Source organism: Globicephala melas, chromosome 9 (assembly GCF_963455315.2).
Source record: "Globicephala melas chromosome 9, mGloMel1.2, whole genome shotgun sequence".
Classification (NCBI taxonomy): domain Eukaryota; kingdom Metazoa; phylum Chordata; class Mammalia; order Artiodactyla; family Delphinidae; genus Globicephala; species Globicephala melas.
This window is the reverse complement of record NC_083322.1, coordinates 17,720,634-17,744,098: the sequence shown is the minus strand read 5'-3', so window position 1 is coordinate 17,744,098 and position 23,465 is coordinate 17,720,634. Positions and strand designations below refer to the sequence as shown.

Here is a 23,465-nt window from a genome sequence, read left to right as displayed (position 1 = left end):
AAATCTTGCTCTCAAAGTCCACCTCCTTTATTTGGGATGATTCGTTGTCTATTCAGGTATTCCACAGATGCAGGGTACATCAAGTTGATTGTGGAGATTTAATCCGCTGCTCCTGAGGCTGCTGGGAGAGATTTCCCTTTCTCTTCTTTGTTGCACAGCTCCCGCGGTTCAGCTTTGAATTTGGCCCCGCCTCTGCGTGTAGGTCCTGGGAGGGCATCTGTTCTTTGCTCAGACAGGACGGGGTTAAAGGAGCAGCTGATTCGGGGCCTCTGGCTCACTCAGGCCGGGGGGAGGGAGGGGCACGATGCTGGGTGAGCCTGCGGCGGCAGAGGCCGGCAGGACGTTGCACCAGCCTGAGGCGCGCCGTGCGTTCTCCCGGGGAAGTTGTCCCTGGATCCCGGGACCCTGGCAGTGGCGGGCTGCACAGCCTCCCTGGAAGGGAGGTGTGGATATTGACCTGTGCTCGCACACAGGTTTCTTGGTGGCGGCAGCAACAGCCTTAGCGTCTTGTGCCCATCTCTGGGGTCCGCACTGTTAGCCGCAGCTCGTGCCTGTCTCTGGAGCTCCTTTAAGCAGCACTCTTTTTTTTTTTTTTTTTCTGCGGTATGCGGGCCTCCCACTGTTGTGGCCTCTCCCATTGTGGAGCACAGGCTCCGGACGCGCAGGCCCAGCGGCCATGGCTCACGGGCCCAGCTGCTCCGCAGCATGTGGGATCCTCCCAGACCGGGGCACGAACCCGTGTCCCCTGCATCGGCAGGCGGACTCTCAACCACTGCGCCACCAGGGAAGCCCTAAGCAGCACTCTTAATCCCCTCCAGGTACGTGGGGAGTTTCTTGCCTTTTGGGAGGTCTGAGGTCTTCTGCCAGCGTTCAGTAGGTGTTCTGTAGGAATTGTTCCACGTGTAGATGTATTTCTGATGTATCTGTGGGGAGGAAGGTGGTCTCCGCGTCTTACTCTTCCACCATCTTCCCCCTCTCCTACTCCCTAGGTGCTTTTTTGAAGCTATGCTTTGATTTATTCAAGCACACTTTCCAGTATGCTTACCTTGTTACGACTTGTCTCCTCTCATATGATTAGTATTTGCTAATAGATTATAGAAAATTATTATAATACTTGAGGAGGGTGACGGGCAGTGTGTGCGTGCTTCATGGTCTTAATCAGTTAAGCACTCTATTCTTAATTTACTACTAAATCCTCCTTTGGTTTTTAGTTTTCATAAACTAAAACTAAAATGTGGTGAAAATATATTCTTGAATATATTTTGAAGTAGAAAATGTAGCCCATTTCTTCCCATCCCATAGGTTACACCTTGACCTAATGTGTTTATGTATAATAATTATGTTTACTTTTACTTCTTTTAAGGGTTTGCTGAAGATGGCGGTATATAGACTCAATTAGCAAGAGTTGGTGAGGTTTATCAGGGTTTATCGATTATAGAACAGGCTCCTCTAGAGGGGTGTGAAGGACCTCCAAGTCCTTTGAGTTTTAAGCTGCTGCTAGTAGTATTCTGACGAATAATTTTGTTCTTGTAATTATTTGGGTTTAGGGCTAAGCATAGTGGGGTATCTAATCCCAGTTTGGGTCAGGAAATACTAAAGTCACTTTCATAGTCTACTTTTATTTTAGTTACGGCTTTTTATGACTTAATTAAAACTTTATTTTATGTAACTCTTTAACACGCCTTACACCATATTTTTATTAATTTGGGTTAATCGTATGACTGAGGTGGCTGGCACGAAATTTACCAACCCTTGTTGGTATAACTTAGTCGAACTTTTGTTTATGGCTTACTTTTTATCACTGCTGCTTCCCGTGGGGGTGTGGTTAAGCAAGGCGTTATGAGCTGCTAATGCTAATGTGCTTGATGCCTTCTCCTTTTAATCTTAATGATTTAGAGGGTATTCTCACTGGGGTGTGGATGCTTACATGTGTAATTTTATTAAAAACTAATAGGCTGGGACCAAACCTACGTGTTTGTGGAGTTAGTAAACTCATCTAGGCATTTTCAGTGCCTTGCTTTAAGGTTTTAAGCTACATTAACAAGTTGTTTTCACATATTGAAGTAACATGTATATAGTTGTTTTATGTGATTTATGTTAGATTTAGTGTTAAAATTTTGATTAAAATGGTCGGTAGATCTAGGGAGATGTCTGTCTATATAAATGGTGAATAAGTAGTTTATTGGTATGATTGGGGTTTATTTTCTAGGTCTGTCTAATCTTGGGCATTAAGTTGTCCATGTTATTGCGTAGGTGGCTAAGTTCTACGTACTTACGTGTTTTTGCCTTGTTTTGGGGGCTTGACAGGGCATTATAGGGATGCAGAGCATGGGATTTAGTGGGGGGTAAAGGGGGTTTGTTAAACAGGTCCTTTACCTGTTCATATGCATATGTGTGTACATGTATGTGTGTCTGCAGTTATCCTTATGTCCTGTAACCACTGACTGAATAACACCTTATGGTCGATGATGTTGGTAAATAATATTCAATTAAAGTCCAGCTACAATTTATTTGACTGTGTTAAGGCCTCAGACGGCCATAGCTGAGTCATAGCATCCCTTAAAAATTAAAAAATACTGAATGCATGAAATCACAGTTATGTGTGAGCATGGGCTGATTAGTCATTAGTCCATCAAGATGTCTTATTTAAGAGGAAAGAGTGAGTGATTTTAGGTGAGATGGTCTTGAAGTAAGAACCAGATGTCTGATAAAGTTCATTAACAGAAACTCCCACAAATTATGGGCCCAGAGCAAGAAGAGGGACACCTCTTTCAATTTATTTCAAAGTAAATTGTAGACATTCTTACATTTCTCCTCTAAAGTTCAGTCTTTGTGATTCTTTTTCTGTTTTGAGGTAATTTCTACATTAAATGAAATGCACAAATCTAAGTCTATCAATCAGTGAATTTTAGCAAACGCATATACATCTGTGTGATCCAAACCCCTACCACAATATACAGCATAATCACTCAGAAAACTTAAATACTTAGGTGTAAATTTCACAAAACATCTATAAGACTTGAATGCTTAAAACTACACAATGCCAATGAAAGGAATCAAAGAAGATCTAAATAAATCAAGAAATATACCATGTTCATTGATTGGAAAACTCAGTCTAGTAAAGGTGTCAGTTCTTCCCAAATTGATATACGGGTTCCAGGCAATTCCTATCAAGACTTTTTTTTAAGATATAGACACGTTTACCTGAAAAGGTAAAATGACTAGGATAGCTAAAACAATTTTGAAAAGAAGCATAAAGTGGGAGCATTAAGCTTATCTGATTTCAAGAACTTTTATATAGCTACAGTGGTCAAGGCCCTGTGGTATTAGTGGAGGGATATATACATAGATAAGTGGAACAGAATAGAGAGCCCAAAAGCAGAGCTACACAAATATGCCCAAGTAATTTTTGACAAAAGTGCAAAAGCAATTCAATGGCAGAAAGTGCCAGTCCTCTGACCTCCGAAGTCCGAGCCTCAGCTCCCAGCCCCGCCCGTCCCAGCCGGGGAGCAGACAAGCCTCTCAGGCTGGTGAGTGCTGGTGGGCACCGATCCTCTGTGCGGAAATCTCTCTGCTTTGCCCTCCGCACCCCTGTTGCTGCGCTGCTCCATGGCTCCGAAGCTTCCCCCCTCCGCCACCCGCAGTCTCCACCTGCGAAGGGCCTTCCTAGTGTGTGGAAGTCTTTCCTCCTTCACAGCTCCCTCCCACTGGTGCAGGTCCCGTCCCTATTCTTTTGTCTCTATTTTTCCTTTTTTCTTTTACCCTACCCAGGTATGTGGGGAGTTTCTTGCCTTTTGGGAGGTCTGAGGTCTTCTGCCAGCGTTCAGTAGGTGTTCTGTAGGGGTTGCTCCACATGTAGATGTATTTCTGATGTATTTGTGGGGAGGAAGGTGATCTCCACGTCTTACTCTTCTGCCATCTTTAAGCTCCCCCAGGAACACCTTTTATAATCAATGCCCAAAGAATTTCTATTAAGAAAATACTGTTGTTACAGGAAGTTGTCATCAGGGTTTCTGAAGTAGTCTTGAAGTTTACAGGGACAGCAAATCATACTCCGTTTGAACACAGACATTAGGTTAATTCCTCTGTGAGCCAAATAGGCTCCTCTTGCTTTTAAGAGAGAGAGATGAAAATGCAATAACTTTGTAACCTAAGTAAGAAAAGGTATCCTCAAACAAATTGCACAAAGATATAAAATGAGATGGCTGTACTCTTTTTTTTTTTTTTTTAAAGGGGAAAGATGTAGTGCTAGGAGTGGAAACAGATGCTTTTGTATCTGGGAGGAAAGAAGTGCTGTGGAGGCCAAGTTGAGGAAGGTATTTCTTTCTTTTTTTTTTTTTCATTAATTTATTATTTATTTTTGGCTGCATTGGGTCTTTGTTGCGGTGCACGGGCTTCTCATTGCCATGGCCTCTCCTGCTGTGGAGCACGGGCCCTAGGCACGCAGGCTTCAGTAGTTGTGGCTTGCTGGCCCAGTTGCTCCACGGCCTGTGGGATCCTCCCAGACCAGGGGTCAAACCCGTATCCCCTGTGTTGGCAGGCGAGTTCTTAAGCACTGTGCAACCAGAGAAGCCCCGCTGAACTCTTTTTAAAGGGCAGATATATAGCTTTATATATCAAGGTGTTAAAAAAAAAAAAAAAGGCAAATGGCTGAAATTCCCAAAAATTTCAGAACAGATGCTATATTATCAGTTAATGATTAATTTTGGTTTGAGGTGATTAAGTTTTCAACTAATGAGAATCTCACTTTTAAATTTTAGTTTGCTTTATTGTTTATTGTCAGTTTATTTGGTTGTGTGTTGTTCAGTTAACGCTACAATGTACACTGATGAATCTTTGCATCAATATTCTAGTCCATGCCTTTTCTGTAGCTAGACTTGACCCCTATTCATTGTGTCAAACACACTTCTGTTGCTAAAGCAGTTGTACATATTATCCCAAAAACATGTTTGCCCAGTGATACTTGTTTCATGTCACCAAGTTCTTTTGTTTATTGTTTCAGTGAATATATTTGGGATCATAGAGGCTGGCTTCCTCTATTGGAGCATATTTATTCCCAGAGCCAAGCAGAGTCTGACACATAACAGCCAATAATAAACGAGAAGTAGGAGAATGAGTCATCACCAATTCTTGTTCACTAAAAAGTGGGAAAAATGAGGGTAGTTGGGCCATAAAGTCATTTTTTTCCAATCAGATAGATCATGGTAAAAAATTTGGTCCTAAAAATAACGAAGAGGGCTTCCCTGGTGGCGCAGTGGTTGAGGGTCCTCCTGCCGATGCAGGGGACACGGGTTCGTGCCCCGGTCCGGGAAGATACCACATGCCGCGGAGCGGCTGGGCCCATGAGCCATGGCCGCTGAGCCTGCGCATCCGGAGCCTGTGCTCCGCAACGGGAGAGGCCACAACAGTGAGAGGCCCACGTACCGCAAAAAAAATAAGTAACGAACAGTACGAAAGCTGGTATAGATAAGGAAAATGGTGGGGCTCCAAGGATAGCCTTCCTGTGGAGAGACAAAAGAAACTTGAACCATGTGTATAAGCTTAGGGGACAACCATTATCAAGCAATAAACTGAAGATGCAGGGAAAGGGAGAATAAAATGTGGAGCAAGATTCCCAGAGGTAGGTTAGAAAGGCATCAAGCACCCAGGAGAAATGAAACTTTAGTATAAAATCTGTGATGACACAAAATAATCATGAACTATATAATAACTTAGAACCAAGGTGCAAATGAAATGTTATGGGTTTTGTTAAAGTGTGACCATGCTCATTGTTACCTTCAATGAACCCCTGGTAAAATCCAGCTTTGCATAAAACACTAAATTTGAGCCTAGATCTACCAATGAATAATTTGAAAATATACAATAAAATTTTCCTCTTTTCTTTTGAAGTCATATTCAATTAATGTTTTTCCTTTTTTTATTTTTTAACATCTTTATTGGAGTATAATTGCTTTACAATGGTGTGTTAGTTTCTGCTGTATAACAAGGTGAATCAGCTATACATATAAATATATCCCCATTTTTCCTCCCTCTTGCGTCTCCCTCCCAGCCTTCCTATCCCACCCCTCTAGGTGGTCACAAAGCACCAAGCTGATTTCCCTGTGCTATGTGGCTGCTTCGCACTAGCTATTTTACATTTGGTAGTGTATATCCATGCCACTCTCTCACTTCGTCCCAGCATACCCTTCACCTTCCCCGTGTCCTCAAGTCCATTCTCTACGTCTGCATCTTTATTCCTGTCCTGCCCTCAGTTCTTCAGAACCACTTTTTTTTTTAATATTCCATATATATGTGTTAGCATATGGTATTTGTTTTTTTCTTTCTGACTTCACTCTGTATGACAGTCTCTAGGTCCATCTACCTGACTACAAATAACTCAATTTCGTTTCTTTTTATGGCTGAGTAATATTCCATTGTATATACGTGCCACATCTTCTTTATCCATTCATCTGTTGATGGACACTTAGGTTGCTTCCATGTCCTGGCTATTGTAAATAGTGGTGCCATGAACACTGTGGTACGTGACTCTTTTTGAATTACAGTTTTCTCAGGGTATATGCCCAGTAGTGGGATTCCTGGGGCGTAGGGTAGTTCTATTTTTAGTTTTTTAAGGAACCTCCCTACTGTTCTCCATAGTGGCTGTATCAATTTAAAGTCCCACCAACAGTGCAAGAGGGTTCCCTTTTCTCCACACCCTCCCCAGCATTTATTGTTTGTTGCTGTTTTGATGATGACCATTCTGACCCATGTGAGGTGATACCTTATTGTAGTTCTCATTTGCATTTCTCTGATGATTAGTGATGTGGAGCATCCTTTCATGTGTTTGTTGGTAATCTGTATATCTTCTTTGGAGAAATGTCCATTTAGGTCTACTGCCCATTTTTAGGTTGGGTGGTTTGTTTTTTTGATATTGAGCTGCATGACCTGCTTGTATATTTTGGAAATTAGTTCTTTGTCAGTTGCTTCATTTGCAAATATTTTCTCCCATTCTGAGGGTTGTCTTTACATCTTCTTTATGGTTTCCTTTGCTGTGCAAAAGCTTTTAAGTTTCATTAGGTCCCATTTGTTTATTTTTTTTTTATTTCCATTTCTCTAGGAGCTGGGTCAAAAAGGATCTTACTGTGATTTATTTCATAGAGTGTTCAGCCTGTGTTTTCCTCTAAGAGTTTGATAGTGTCTGGCCTTACATTTAGCTCTTTAATTTTGAGTTTATTTTTGTGTATCGTGTTAGGAAATGTTCTGATTTCATTCTTTTACATGTAGCTGTCCAGTGTTCCCAGCACCAAATATTGAGGAGGCTGTCTTTTCTCCATTGTATACTCCTGTCTCCTTTATCGAAGATAAGGTGACCATATGTGTGTGGGTTTATCTCTGGGCTTTCTGTCCAGTTCCATTAATCTATATTTCTGTTTCTGTGCCAATACCATACTGTCTTGATTATTTTAGCTTTGGAGTATAGTCTGAAGTCAAGGAGCCTGATTCCTCCAGCTCCGTTTTTCTTTCTCAAGATTGCTTTGGCTATTCGGGGTCTTTTGTGTTTCCGTACAAATTGTGAAATTTTTTGTTCTAGTTCTGTGAAAAATGCCATTGGTAGTTTGATAGGGATTGCACTGAATCTGTAGATTGCTTTGGATAGTATAGTCATTTTCACAATGTTGATTCTTCCAATCCAAGAACATGGTATATCTCTCCATCTGTCTGTATCATCTTTAATTTCTTTCATCGCTGTCTTATAGTTTTCTGAATAGCGGTCCTTTGTCTCCTTAGGTAGGTTTATTCCTAGGTATTTTACTCTTTTTCTTGCAGTGGTAAATGGGAGTGTTTCCTTAATTTCTCTTTCAGATTTTTCATTATTAGTGTACAGGAATGCCAGAGATTTCTGTGCATTAATTTTGTATCCTGCTACTTTACCAAATTCATTGATAGCTCTAGTAGTTTTCTGGAGGCATATTTAGGATTCTCTATGTATAGTATCATGTCATCTGCAAATAGTGACAGCTTTACTTCTTCTTTTCTGATTTGGATTCCTTTTATTTCCTTTTCTTCTCTGATTGCTGTGGCTAAAACTTCCAAAACTATGTTGAATAACAGTGGTGAGAGTGGGCAACCTTGTCTTCTTCCTGATCTTAGTGGAAATGGTTTCAGTTTTTCACCATTGAGAACGATGTTGGCTGTGGGTTTGTCATATATGGCCTTTATTATGTTGGGGAAAGTTCCCTCTATGCCTACTTTCTGGAGGGTTTTATCATAAATGGGTGTTGAATTTTCTCGAAAGCTTTCTCTGCATCTGTTGAGATGATCATGTTTTTTCTCTTTCAATTTTTTAATATGGTGTATCACATTGATTGATTTGCATATATTGAAGAATCCTTGCATTCCTGGGATAAACCCCACTGGATCATGGTGTATGATCCTTTTAATGTGCTGTTGGATTCTGTTTGCTAGTATTTTGTGGAGGATTTTTGCATCTATGTTCATCAGCAATATTGGCCTGTAGTTTTCTTTCTTTGTGACACCTTTGTCTGGTTTTGGTATCAGGGTGATGGTGGCCTCGTAGAATGAGTTTGGGAGTGTTCCTCCCTCTGCTATATTTTGGGAGAGTTTGAGAAGGATAGGTGTTAGCTCTTCTCTAAATGTTTGATAGAATTCGCCTGTGAAGCCATCTGGTCCTGGGCTTTTGTTTGTTGGAAGTTTTTTTTTTTTTTTTTTTGTGGTACATGGGGCTCTCACTGTTGTGGCCTCTCCCGTTGCAGAGCACAGGCTCCAGACACGCAAGCTCAGCGGCCATGGCTCACGGGCCCAGCCGCTCTGCGGCATGTGGGATCTTCCCGGACCGGGGCACGAACCCGTGTCCCCTGCATCGGCAGGCGGACTCTCAACCACTGCACCACCAGGGAAGCCCTGTTGGAAGATTTTAAATCACAGTTTCAATTTCAGTGCTTCTGATCGGTCTGTTCATATTTTCTATTTCTTCCTGGTTCAGTGTCGGAAGGTTGTGCTTTTCTAAGAATTTGTCCATTTCTTCCAGGTTGTCCATTTTATTGGCATATAGTTGCTTGTAGTGATCTCTCATGATCCTTTGTATTTCTACAGTGTCAGTTGTTACTTCTCCTTTTTCATTTCTAATTCTATTGATTTGAGTCTTCTCCCTTTTTTTCTTGATGAGTCTGGTTAATGGTTTATCAATCTTGTTTATCTTCTCAGAGAACCAGCTTTTAGTTTTATTGATCTTTGCTATCGTTTCCTTCATTTCTTTTTCATTTATTTCTCATCTGATCTTTATGATTTCTTTCCTTCAGCTAACTTCGGGGTCTTTTTGTTCTTCTTTCTCTAACTGCTTTAGGTGTAAGGTTAGGTTGTTTATTTGGAATGTTTCTTGTTTCTTGAGGTAGGATTGTATTGCTATAAACTTCCCTCTTAGAACTGCTTTTGCTGCATCCCTATTTTGGGTCATCGTGTTTTCATTGTCATTTGTTTCTAGGCATTTTTTGATTTCCTCTTTGATTTCTGCAGTGATCTCTTGGTTATTTAGTAGTGTATTGTTTAGCCCCCATGTGTTTGTATTTTTTACAGATTTTTTCCTGTAATTGATATCTAGTCTCATAGCATTGTGGTCAGAAAAGATACTTGATACAATTTAACTATTCTTAAATTGACCAGGGCTTGATTTGTGACCCAAGATATGATCTATCCTAGGGAAAGTTCCATGAGCACTTGAGAGGAAATTGTATTCTGTTGTTTTGGGATGGAACGTCCTATATATACCACTTAAGTCCATCTTGTTTAATATGTCATTTAAAGCTTGTGTTTCCTTATTTATTTTAATTTTGGATGCTCTGCCCATCGGTGAAAGTGGGGTGTTAAAGTCCCCTACTATGAATGTGTTACTGTTGATTTCCCCTTTTATGGCTGTTAGTATTTGCCTTATGTCTTGAAGTGCTCCTATGTTTGGTGCATAAATATTTACAATTGTTATATCTTCTTCTTGGACTGATCCCTTGATCATTATGTAGTGTCCTTTTTTGTCTCTTGTAATAGTCTTTAATGTCTGTTTTGTCTGATATGAGAATTGCTACTCCAGCTTTCTTTTGATTTCCATTTGCATGGAATATCTTTTTCCATCCCCTCACTTTCAGTCTGTATGTGTCCCTAGGTCTGAAGTGAGTCTCTTGTAGACAGCATATATACGGGTCTTGTTTTTGTATCCATTCAGCGTCTGTGTCTTTTGGTTGGAGCATTTACTCCATTTACATTTAAGGTAATTATCGATATGTATGTTCCTATTCCCATTTTCTTACCTGTTTTGGGTTTGTTTTTGTAGGTCTTTTCCTTCTCTTGTGTTCCTGTTTAGAGAACTTCCTTTAGCATTTGTTGTAAAGCTGATTTGGTGGTGCAGAATTCTCTTAAAGAGCTTTTGCTTTTCTGTAAAGGTTTTTTAACTTTTATTTTTGGCTGCATTGGGTCTTCATTGCTGTACACAGGCTATCTCTAGTTGTGGCGAGCCAGGGGTACTCTTCGTTGTGGTGCACGGGCTTCTCATTGCAGTGGCTTCTCTTGTTGCAGAGTACGGGCTCTAGGTGCGTGGGCTTCCGTAGTTGTGGCTCGCGGGCTCAAGAGCACAGGCTCAATAGTTGTGGCGCATGGGCTTAGTTGCTCCGTGGCATGTGGGATCTTCCTGGACCAGGGCTCGAACCCACGTGTCCTGCATTGGCAGGTGGATTCTTATCCACTGCCCCACCAGGGAAGACCTCTGTAAAGGTTTTAATTTCTCCGTCAAATGTGAATGAGATCCTTGCTGGGTAGAGTATTCTTGTTTGTAGATTTTTCCCTTTCATCACTTTAAATATGTCCTGCCACTCCTTTCTGGCTTGCAGAGTCTGCTGAAAGATCAGCTGTTAACCTTATGGGGATTCCCTTGTATGTTATTTGTTGCTTTTGGCTTGCTGCTTTTAATATTTTTTTCTTTGTATTTAATTTTTGATAGTTTGATTAATATGTGTTTTGGCGTGTTTCTCCTTGGATTTATCCTCACTGGGACTCTCTGTGCTTCCTGGAGTTGATTATTTCCATTCCCACATTAGGGAAGTTTTGAACTATAATCTCTTCAAATATTTTCTTAGTTCATTTTTTTTTCTTTTCTCTTCTGGGACCCCCTATAATTCAAAGGTTCATGCATTTAATGTTGTCCCAGAGGTCTCTGAGACTGTCCTCAATACTTTTCATTCTTTTTTCTTTATTCTGCTCTGCAGTAGTTATTTCCACTGTTTTATCTTCCAGGTCACTTATCCATTCTTCTGCCTCAGTTATTCTGCTATTGATTCCTTCTAGAGAATTTTTAATATCATTTATTGTGTTGTTCATCATTGTTTGCTTTCTCTTTAGTTCTTTTAGTTCCTTGTTAAACGTTTCTTGTATTTTCTCCATCTATTTCCAAGATTTTGGATCATCTTTACTATCATTACTCGGAATTCTTTTTCAGGTAAACTGCCTATTTCCTCTTCATTTGTTTGGCCTGGTGGGTTTTTGCCTTGCTCCTTCATCTGCTGTGTGTTTCTCTGTCTTCTCATTTTGCTTAACTTACTGTGTTTGGGGTCTTCTTTTTGCAGGCTGCAGGTTCCTAGTTCCCGTTGTTTTTGGTTTCTAACCCCAGTGGGTAAGGTTGGTTCAGTTGGGTTGTGTAGGTTTTGTGGTGGAAGGGACTGGTGCCTGTATTCTGGTGGATGAGGCTGGATCTTACCTGTCTGGTGGGCAGGACCACGTCTGGTCGTGTGCTTTAGGGTGTCTATGAACTTATTATGATTTTAGGCAGCCTCTCTGCTAATGGGTGGGGTTGTGTTCCTGTCTTGCTAGTTGTTTGGCATGGGGTGTCCAGCACTGTAGCTTGCTGGTCGTTGAGTGGAGCAGGGTCTTTGCGTTGAGATGGAGATCTCTGGGAGAGCTTTCACCATTTCATATTATGTCGGGCAGGGAGGTCTCTGGTAGGCCAGTATCCTGAACTCAGCTCAGGTCTGACACCCAGCCAGAGCACCAAGACCCTGTCAGTCACTTGGCTCAGATGAAAAGGGAGGAAAGGGAGGGAAAAAAAAAAGAAAGTAAAACAAAGTAAAGTTACTAAAATAAAAAATAAATATTAAAAACAAAAGTAATAAAAATAAAGAAGGGAGCAAGCAAACCGAAAAACAAATCCACCAATGATAACAAGCGCTAAAAACTACCAAGAAAAAAAAACAGACAACCCTAGGAAAAATGGTAAAAGCAAAGCTATACAGACAAAATCACACAAAGAAGCATACACATACACAGTCACAAAAAGAAAAAAAGGAAAAAATATTATATAAATTTTAAAAAAGGAAGAGTGCAACCAAATCAATAAACACATCTACCAACGACAATAAGCTCTAAATATTAAACTAAGATAAACATAAAACCAGAAACAAATTAGATGCAGAAAGCAAACCCCAAGTCTACAGTTGCTCCCAAAGTCCACTGCCTCAATTTTGGGATGATTTGTTGTCTATTCAGGTATTCCACAAATGCAGGTACATCAGGTTGATTGTGGAGATTTTATCCGCTGCTCCTGAGGCTGCTGGGAGAGATTTCCCTTTCTCTTCTTTGTTCGCACAGCTCCTGGGGTTCAGCTTTGGATTTGGCCCCACCTCTGTGTGTAGGTCGCCAGAGGGCATCTGTTTCCGCTCAGACAGGACAGGGTTTAAGTAGCAGCTGATTAGGGGGCTCTGGCTCACTCAGGCCAGGGGGCAGGGAGGGGTTTGGAATACGGGGCGAGCCTGTGGCAGCAGAGGCCAGCATGACGTTTTAAGAGGCTGAGGTGCGCCGTGTGTTCTCTCGGGGAAGTTGCCCCTGGATCACGGGACCCTGGCAGTGGCGGGCTGCACAGGCTCCTGGGAGGGAGGTGTGGATAGTGACCTGTGCTCGCACACAGGCTTCTTGGTGGCTGCAGCAGCAGCCTTAGTGTCTCATGCCCGTCTCTGGGGTCCGCGCTGATAGCCCTGGCTCGCACCCGTCTCTGGAGCTCCTTTAAGCGGCACTCTTAATCCCCTCTCCTCACGCACCAGGAAACAAAGAGGCAAGAAAAAGTCTCTTGCCTCTTCAGCAGCTCCAGACCTTTTCCCGGACTCCCTCCTGACTAGCTGTGGTGCACTAGCCCCCTTCAGGCTGTGTTCATGCAGCCAACCCCAGTCCTGTCCCTGGGATCCAACCTCCGAAGCCTGAGCCTCAGCTCCAAGCCCCCACCCGCCCTGGCAGATGAGCAGACAAGCCTCTCAGACTGGTGAGTGCTGGTCGGCACCAATCCTCTGTGCAGGAATCTCTCTGCTTTGCCCTCTGCACCCCTGTTGCTGCGCTCTCCTCCGTGGCTCTGAAGCTTCCCGCCACCCCCAGTCTCCGCCAGTTAAGGGGCTTCCTAGTGTGTGGAAACCTTTTCTCCTTCACAGCTCCCTCCCAGAGGTGCAGGTCCCATCCCTATTTTTTGTCTCTCTTTTTTCTTTTGCCCTACTCAGGTACATGGGGAGTTTCTTGCCTTTTGGGAGGTCTGAGGTCTTCTGCCAGTGTTCAGTAGGTGTTCTGTAGGAGTTGTTCCACGTGTGGGTGTGTTTGTGGGGAGGAAGATGATCTCCACATCTTACTCCTCTGCCATCTTGAAGGTCCCTCTGTTTTCTCTTTTTTCTCCAGATTGGACCCCTTCTAATCCTGAGCGAATGTACATCCCAACAGGCCTGGAGATAGAACCCCTTTATCCAAGCTCCAAGGAGGATCCTGTGGTTTACCTAGCTGAAGATGGTGGGTATATGAGACATGTTGCTATAAAAAATAACTTGGTACCTGGGCTAATCTCTTAGTTATATTTGTTCTGCTGTTTATAGTGGAAATTGTAAATTAACAGGAAGTCCCTGACTCCACAAACACGTCTGGTTACATATTAATCCAAATGTTGATTCAGTGCTAATTATGTTCTTGAAGGTGCATATTGCAGCTTATGCATACTTACTTTAAGATAAAGCATCATGTTGACCATGAGAATGAAGAGTCTTATTGCGATGGAATTAAGCTTCGCATCAGTTTTCAAAGGTAAATCCAGCAGAGTGCTCTGCAACTATCATCCCCTTTCCATCTATAGGTCATTTTCATGCAGTCTTTCAGGTGATTTATTTTCATATTATGCCAGTTTGATGCATTTCTTGGGACTGCATTCTTGAAAAGAGGAAAATATCCCACATTGCAAATAACATCTAAGATTACATCTCAGGAAAGTGTTCTTAACACTCAGGATTAATAAGTGCATCTTGAGAGCTCTGGTAATGCAGAATCTCTGCTTCATGTTAGAGTATGCTAATAATCAAACATAGAAGTCTCAACCTACATTCTAAACTGCGCTGCTCCTGAAGCACCAATGTAAGGAAGTATGGGACTCCTGTACAGTTTCACCACATCTTATGGAAAAACCGGAATGAACTTTTTGGCCAACCCAGTATCTTAGACTATATATTAAAGATGACTTCCAGGAAGCAAATGTATTTTATTTAAAGAGCTGGCAAAACAGAGAAATTCACGGGAATTCCTTCTTACACAGTAAGCAGTTACAGAAATCATATACTCGTGCATTTTTAAGCAACTGGGGTGAGAAAAGCACCTCTGATTTTTTATATTTGATTTCAAATATTTACATAGCTAATGCACCTCCTAACTTTCACACATAAATGAGATCTAATATGAAATTAAAGTAGATGAGGTGAGTTGGTCAGGCTCTTGTCAGGAAGTGGATGGCTTACATAGAGTAATTTAAGAAACTTTAATGAAAGGATAACTTACAAAAGGGTGGACAGAATTAAGGGAGACTAATAAGGGATGGTGAAGCAACAGAGAATTGTCAATAGAGCAGAACCATTATTCCTCCTAGGCCTGAAGGGGTAAGAGAACAGAGTGGTTTCCAAACCTGTAGCTGTAGAAGGAAGTCCCCAAACAACTGAGTATATAGAATTCTGGGTTTACATTTTTTTCTTTTAAATATTTTTCTTTCTTTAAAGATATTGTTCCATTGTCTCATGACATCTGTTCTCTTTAGTAAAAAGTCAGCCATAATTTATATCATTGTTCCTTATATGTGATGTGTCTTTTTCTGTTTGGCTGTTTTCAGCAATTTGACTGTGACCTGCCTAGATTTGGTTATCTTTATATTTATCCGGTTTGGAGTTTGCTGAACCTCTTAGATCCATAATTTAATAGAGTTCTTTGTTTTTTTTCCAAATTTGAGAAATTTTCAGCCATTATTTCTTCACGTATTTTCTCCATAATATTCTTTCTCTTCTGTCCCTTGGAATTCCAACTCCAATCCATATGGTAGATTTCTAGCTATCTCGCACATGTCACTGGGTCTTTGTTCTTTTTTTCTCCTCTGGCCTTGGGTTTGGATAATTGTATTCATTTGTTTTTAAGTTCACTGAGTCTTTCCTTTGCAATATTCAGTTTCTCTTAAGCCCATCTGGTAAATCTTTCATTTCCATTATTGTACTTTTTATTTCTAGAATTTTCATTTCATTCTTTTTACAGTTAACATTTCTTCTTTTTTTGAATTACTTGATCTGTTTATTCACTATCTCTATCTTTTCCTTTAAGTATTTTAACATATATTCAAAGTCCTTCTCTGTTAATCGTACCATCTGAGTTATCTTTGGGTCTGTTAAATATTTATTGGATCACATTTCCTTCTTTGTGTGCTTCATAGTTTTTTTTTATCATATGTGGGAAATTGTGAAAGATATGTTGTAGGAGTTTGTATTATGTTCTTTTTAAACATTATGCTGAATTTTTTTCTGGTAGGCAGCTAAATTGCTGGCAAATCATTTTGCTTCCTTTGGAATTGGTTTATTTTTTTATAAAAGCAGGTCTGTTTTCATTTTGTCCTTAGTCCTAGGTCATGGCCCTTACTCCTGAATGCGGTTCTTATGCCTAATATACAACCTTTTTAGAGTCACGATTGAATGCCTGAGGTGCTCAGTGAAGTCCTTGTATTCTGGATAGGTTGAATTTCGATATATCCTAGAATGTTTATCCTCTGGTATCTCAGTCCTACAGTAGCACTCTGTCCTATCTTCCCTAGTCTTATCCTGTGCTTGTAGAGCCAAGCCTTCAGTCAAGGACTGGGGAACCACCATGTAGACTATTGAAGCCCTCCCTCTACATAGCGTTCTTCTCTCTGGTACCCAGGGTACCAATTTCAGCAGCCCCAGGCAACAATCTCGCCTCCTCAGCTCAACATGACTGTTATGCTATCCTTAAGTGCCATCTTCCTAAGAGGTAAAAAGTACCCCCAGGAAGAAAACAAGAATTAAACATGGGCTTATTTCATGTATTTACCTTCTTTCAAGAACCATATGTAGTTCTGGTATTTGTGTTGTCCAAATGCATGAAAACAGTTAATTCGTATTTTTTGTCCAGTTTTATAGTTATTTACAGTGAAAAGATGACTTCAGGACCAATTACTTCATTATAACCAGAAGTAGAGTATTTTTACTGTGAGAAATATATGAATTTATTTCAGGCATTGCTTTTCTAAATACTTAGACTTACTTATTTCAACATAAACCTATATATGCTAGTGTCAAATTATGTTAAAATTTATAATCCTTAGTGACACTTCAGTTATACTGTAGTTCCAAACTCTATGCAGAATAGCCTATATACTTTAGCTATGGCTTGATATCTTTATGGTTTCTCATCAGCCTACAAAGAGCCTTGTTTTGTGTATTCCCAAGTTGGGGGCAACCGAACACCCTTGAAGCAGCCTGTGAATAACTGTGATGATACTTTGATGTTTGAAGCAAGGTTTGAGAGTGGTAATCTACGGAAGGTAGTCAAAGTGTAGGTTTTAATTATTTTTATTTGAGGAGGTAGACTATCAACTATTTATTATTTCCTGTATTAGATACATTACTTTTAGTATCCATTACTGAACTATAATTCCTTGAAGTATAGATGCTACTTAGAGATTATTTTAAGGGGGTAGGTATGGAAGGTTCTGGGTTCAAACAATTTTGAGAACTATGAATTAAACAGGTTTCTGTAATGTACATTTTCAGTATGCCAATATGAATTGTCACACACACACACACACACACACACCCCGCTTCTCAGACTTTTTAATGGAGTAGTTCTTCAGATGAGTGTTATGTAAAACGTGCTTGGGAACATGCCTGCGATCCAAGGATATTTTTTAAAAAATTTTTTAATGAAAAATTTTAAACATACACTTAAGTACAGAGCATAATACAGTTCTACATTAACTATCATATACCCATCACCTAGATTCAATGGCTCTCAAGGTTTTACAACATTCATTTCCTAGTTCACTGTTTATAACTACACACACAAACACATATACATACACAATAAGTGCATAATGCTGATAGAATAGGAAGTACTTGGTAAAAAAAGTCACAACTAACCAGGTAAAATTGTTAGATATATAAGTAATGTACTAATGAAATTATTTTTGCCTTTAAGTATCTTCAATGATTAAGTATGGGGGATGCAAACAGTTATGAAATACAGTTCCTGTCCTCTCAGAGTTTACAGTTTTATAATCCATATGCTTATAGTAATTTATATAGGTTTTTAACCTTTCTTAGTGATAGGTATTTCAGATTCTTAGAGCTAGAATCTAATATAAAACAGGAATATATGTCTGAAGTAAAAAAAGAAACATTGGACTTGAATTCTTAAAAACTTAAGAACTCTTTAATCACTTCTTTTATAGGAAACATAACCGGGTTGACATATATAATTTTTGTCAAATGCCCATTTTTTTATGTGCTCTCTTGAATTACAAAGGAGTAAAAAGACTTTAGAATTCACATAGAAGCAGTTTTGCATCCAATAAAAGAGAAAGCTTCAAAACTTTGATTTTTTACAATTACTTGCTTATTGGACATTGCCTAAATAAATGTTGTTTCCCAAATAAAAAGCTTTCTGTGAATAGGTAGTTTATTATTTGTATATTTATTATTACTTTTATTATTTAATTTAAACTTGAATGTCATTTTTACATTTTTATGTGCTTTTTTTCCCCTTCCTTTTTTTTGTGTCTTAGGGCAGAATATGAATACCAGCTGACTGTGCCCTGACCTGTTCACAAATAAACACACCCAGTGGTACTACTTCCAAGTCACTAATACCCAAGCAGGAATAGACTACAGATTCACTATTATCCATTTCACCAAGCCTGCTAGTCTTTATAATCGGGGTATGCACCCACTGTTTTATTCTGAAAACGAGGCCAACGCTCATAATATTGGCTGGCAGAGAATAGGAGACCAAATGAAGTATTATAGAAGCAACCAGGGGCAAGACGGGTGCCATTATTTCTCTTACATGGACATTTCAATTTCCACACAGTAAAGATACCTGCTATCCATACACTTACACAAACCTGCAAGAATACCTTTCTAGCATCAGTAATGACCCAGTACAGTCAAAGCTTTGTAAAATACGTGTCTTGTGCCACACAATTACTAGGAACATGGTGTATGTTTTAACGATTACTACCCCCTTGAAGAACAGTGAGTCAAGAAAGCGAAAGGCCATGATTTTGACTGCAAGGGTACATCCAGGAGAAACCACAGCTTTTGGATCATGAAGGGCTTCCTAGATTATATTTTAGGAGACTCAAGTGATACACAGTTGCTCCGGGACACTTTCATCTTCAAGGTGGTACTCATGCTGAATCCAGATGGTGTGATTGTGGGAAATTATCGGTGTTCCTTAGCTGGATGGGATTTAAACCTTAACTATACATCTCTCCTGAAGGAGTCATTTCCTTCTGTTCGGTATACCCGGAACATGATCTGTAGGTAAAATAAGCATCAAATTACCCTATGCTTATTTAGTAAACTTGGTAGTAAGAATTTTGCTCCCACAATCCCACTCATTTTACTCTAGATTTTCTTAAGATAGTTTAACTATAGCTACTTAATTTTTTTCCTTATTCTTCCCAACTCTGCTTCTGTACCTTTCTGGCATTATGCCACTCTAGAACATTTTAATGGCTTAGTGAAAATGTACAGTTACATTTGCCTATCCTAAAATTTGGTTTCTTCCTAAAGTTAATGGTAGCACTGATGTTTATTTTGGGATCCTTGAATCCCTTATATGTGAAAATTAGTTACATCTACAGAGCCTTCTGGCACTATGTTGACCATACATTGCTCTATGATGAGTCTTTTGATGATAGGTTACATACTTATTTAAACTTTCATGAATAGTCTTATTTGCCCCTGGAAAAAATGAACAGCTTTAAATTTTCTAAAGAATCAGAACAGTAAAATGCATATAGTATTTAAAGCTTTGTTGAATTACTGGGTGAATTATTTAATAGATTCAAGTAATAACAATCAGGAATAGGCATTGCTAGAGTAGAGAGATTTATTGGAGTCAAAGAACACCCAAATCCTCTTAACCTTTTTGGTTAAGAATGTGGAGACTAGAGTGAAAACATATCAGATTGGAATCCCTGCTATATCATTTGCTAACTGTGTGATTTTGAGCAATTTTAAAAACAAACCCAAACCTCAGTTTTCTCATCTATAAAGTGGGAATAATAACGCTTACCTCACAGACAAGAGGATTAAATGAGAATATTACTACTAAAGTGCCCAGAATAAAGTGCCCAATATTACTGGAACACTGGAAACTCTAAATGTATTCAGTGTTTCCGCAAATGTAAAAAGAAGTTAATGAATTAGATATAGATGTAATAACTCTTCGTAAACTATTTAGGATTGTTCAAATGTTACAATAATAAGTACTATTATAGAGAGTGTTTATATCCTCATCCAGCTCTGTCATCAGGGCCCCTAATAAAAGCATACGAGCCCTGTTTCAAGGAGGAGGACCTCAAAGATACCTCCAGTCCCTCAGAGGAGCTGACAGGCTTCAGGAGCACCCAGCATGGCTCTAGTTACTTAGTTCAGCCTCAACTTTCATGTTAATCCTTTTATCTTTATAGACACATGGGGAGTGAAGCGCAGATCTCCACAAAAATGAGTAAAAACTCTTGTTTTATACCCCTCACAAATGTGGACTTCAGGATTCTCTGAAATTATTTGGGAAATATTTAAGTCATAAAGAGGAACCCATAACTAATTTTCCTGGGGATGGCACACAATGGAGAGAGCTGAGTAAATGCAATGTGGTATCCTAGATTGGATTCTGGGACAGAAAAAGGACATTATTGGGAAAACTAGTGAAATCCAAATAAGGTTGGGAGTTTAATAGTGATGTACCAACGTTGGTTCCTTAGTTTTTGACAATGTGCCATGGTTATGTAATATGTTAACATTAGGGGAAACTGGATGAGGGGTAGATATATGGAAACTCTCTCTACTATTTTGCCAGTTTTGTGTAAATCTAAAGTTATTCCAAAATTTAAAGTTTATTTTTTAATAGAAAGGGAGCTGATGGGATGCCCATTAGAGTATTTATAATGTCTACTTAATGCTCTTTGACATTAAGGGTGCCTGGCCCAACACAAGGTGGATTACAGGCCAAGGCCCTTTGGCTTGTCTCTGTGGAAGACATTTTATATGTCTCTGTTCTTCTTAAATTGCCTCATAAGAAGGTTAAGGCAGGAATCTATTCAATAAGTTTCAGAAAGACTTCCAAGAAAGAGAACTACTTTAATGCAATTGATTAATCATAGGCAGATAAATGGAATAAAAGTCAGTCACATACGTGTGGAAAGGTGAGAGGCTGTAAGTATGTCTAAAACTAAATATATTTAAAGTATTTGAGGATAACAGAGAGTAGCTTTTAATATAGGCTACTTAGTGTAAGGTACTTAGAATATCTTAACTGGCTAAGAAAGAAATCCCAACTGTTTCTAAAGTGATTTAAATTAGTGTTAAGATGAGAGACCCTATTATGCTGTTTGACTTCAAAAGTAGTAACATTTCTTTGGGATTTAATTACTTAGAGGTTTCTTTTGACTCACTTATAAGAAACCAAATGTTCATTAAAACTGGGGAAATGGTTTAAAAATGTACAGCATATCTTATTTAAGGAGCTAACTTGATAGTCTTCCTTTATAATCTAGTCCTTTTCCTAAAAACTTGTAATGATCATTTGGTGACTTTATGTCAATTTTATGTTATCAGTTAGAATTTACTGGTCATCAAATGAAAAAGGGCAATAAATTAATACGTGTAACATTTCAACTTGGGATTTCACTATAGTTTAAAGAAGTATTGTTTTGGATAGAAGCTACACTTTGAATATTTAGATTTTAGGATTTAATATTTTGTTATAAAAGTATTACATTTCATGTTACTATAAATTATTAACATTTGGTATTTATTCTTCCAGATATAAGCAGTATATGTAATTTTAGTTATTTAAGTAATACAATAATGCTATATGAAGTTTGGAAATATGATATGAAAATAAAGGCAAAAATGTCGGAAATCCTACCACCTTACCACCACCACTTTTTCACCTTTTGAAAGCCTCTCTACTAGTTATTTTCATCAACCAGTTTGGGGGACTTATTTTTTATTACTTTAATATTCATTGAATGCCTAAATTATGCAGGCTAAGAATTGTGCTCTTGAGAAATGATTTCTTTAAATTATTTATTAGAAATTTACCAGAAAAACAATCAATTCAAACTTTGGTACTATTTTTCTCAAAATGATATTTACTCACCACATTACTCAAAGGTTAAATATTAATTGGCTTCAGCACTAAGTCGTCAGGCACTCAATTTTTAACACATATTTTGGTACTTATGTGCATAGCACTGTTTTAGATGTTTTGAAGCATTCCCTATCCATGTTTGATTAAATATCAAAAATATGAAAACTTACCTAGGCAAGTGCCAAGTAAATGGTACCAACATTAAGTGCTACAGGAGTTCAAAAAAGAAAAGTCTGTGGGCTTGACTAGTCAGAGAGGAAGTGAGACGTGAGGTTGGTGTTGAGGGATAAGGGGTAGTATTTGCATTTACAAATATGAAGAAAGAAGATACTTCAGTCAGAAAGAATCTATGTGAGAGCTAAAAGGCAAAGATAAGAGTGAGCTGTTTTCTGTGTACAACAAAAAACACAATCAAAAAAGCAGAGAGATCCTCTTGGAGAAAGTCTTGGGAGTAAGGTAAAAATTTTGTCCTTATACTGGAAGGCTAAAACATTCATATTTTATATACACTTAATAGGAACTTATTGTAGGTGTTTAAAAAATTATATGTTAATAATCATAAGAGGTAAGAAAAGAAACTGAAAAGTAGGATATAAGAAATTCTGTTTATTTGGATATTAGACTTGTTAATCCATAATTACAGCCATAGAAGAAAAATGCAGAGGTAAAATGTAGTAACTTGTTCTTTTTCTTCTTTGTAGATTGATGGAGAAACGAGAGGTTATTTTGTATTGTGACCTTCATGGCCATAGTAAGAAAGAGAACATCTTCATGTATGGCTGTGATGATAGTGACAGATGTAAAGCATTATACTTACAGCAACGAATCTTGTAACTTAGGCTGAGCAAAAATTGTCCAGATAAAGTAAGCACCTTTAATATTTTGACTTTTCCTTTACTACATGTTGCCCATGCAAGACAGCAAAATGGATAATTTTAGTTAGTAAACTGCTTTTTTATTTAGTTATTCTGATTGGTTTATACAATTGACCATAAGAAAGCAACTGTGTGAAATGTTTAATGACCAGTAATTTGAGATATGAAAAAAAATGCTCAATATCCTACCACCATACTTAATGATAAAAGACTGATTGTTTTCCTCCTGAGGTCAGGAACAAGGCAAGGATATCCACTTTTACCCCTTCAATTCAGCCTTATACTGGAGGTTCTAACAAGTGCAATAAGGGAAGAAAAAGAAATAAAAGGCAGACAGATTGGAAAGGCAGGCGTGATTGTGTTCATAGAAAACCCATGCAATCCACAAAAACTCCTAGAACTAATAACTGAGTTTAGCAGTGTCATAGGATACAAGGTCGACCCACAAAAACCAACTGCAGTTCTATATACTCACAGTGAACAACTGGAAACCAAAATTTAAAAGAATATCATTTACCATCACTCCAAAATAAGTGAAATACTTGTGACTGCAAAGGGATGGCACAAGGGAGTTTTTAAGAGGTGATGGAATTGTCCTATATCCTGATTTGTGGTAGTGTTTACACAAACCTATACATGTGTTAAAATTCACAGAATGGAACACAAAGTAAATTTTTTTAATTGTAATTAAATTACAAAAACTCATTGTAGATACTGATGTTATAACAGTTCTTGAGGGCGACTTTCAAATTATCTTTCATGTGATAATAAAGCATCGTATTCGATTCTGAAAATCTACAACACTGATCTTCATTCCTAAACATGTTTAGGCTCCTTCCTATAGCCTTTTAAAGTCAACACTATCAAGAATTCATCAGCTGGTTTTGA

The 23,465-nt window shown here is 38.9% G+C and overlaps 2 protein-coding genes across 5 annotated transcripts in view; one reads left to right on the top strand and one right to left on the bottom strand.

The window, feature by feature from the left end:
- The window catches only part of CYREN (cell cycle regulator of NHEJ), a 136,239-nt gene that overhangs the window by 28,275 nt on the left and 84,499 nt on the right, over positions 1–23,465 (bottom strand). For 2 of the 4 annotated variants that reach the window (XM_060305284.1, XM_060305289.1), the window contains one exon: positions 17,222–18,857. The exons of the other annotated variants lie outside the window; for them this stretch is intronic. The gene's annotated coding sequence lies outside the window, so the exon portion shown is untranslated. Of the gene's footprint in view, positions 1–17,221; positions 18,858–23,465 lie in introns of those variants that run through there. 4 annotated transcript variants of the gene reach the window in all.
- The window catches only part of AGBL3 (AGBL carboxypeptidase 3), a 90,384-nt gene that overhangs the window by 25,646 nt on the left and 41,273 nt on the right, over positions 1–23,465 (top strand). The window contains 7 exon segments of the mRNA XM_030853903.2: positions 13,690–13,797; positions 16,737–16,875; positions 18,104–18,130; positions 18,132–18,377; positions 18,379–18,629; positions 18,632–18,863; positions 22,404–22,566. Coding sequence (XP_030709763.1) covers positions 13,690–13,797; positions 16,737–16,875; positions 18,104–18,130; positions 18,132–18,377; positions 18,379–18,629; positions 18,632–18,863; positions 22,404–22,566 — 1,166 coding nt within the window.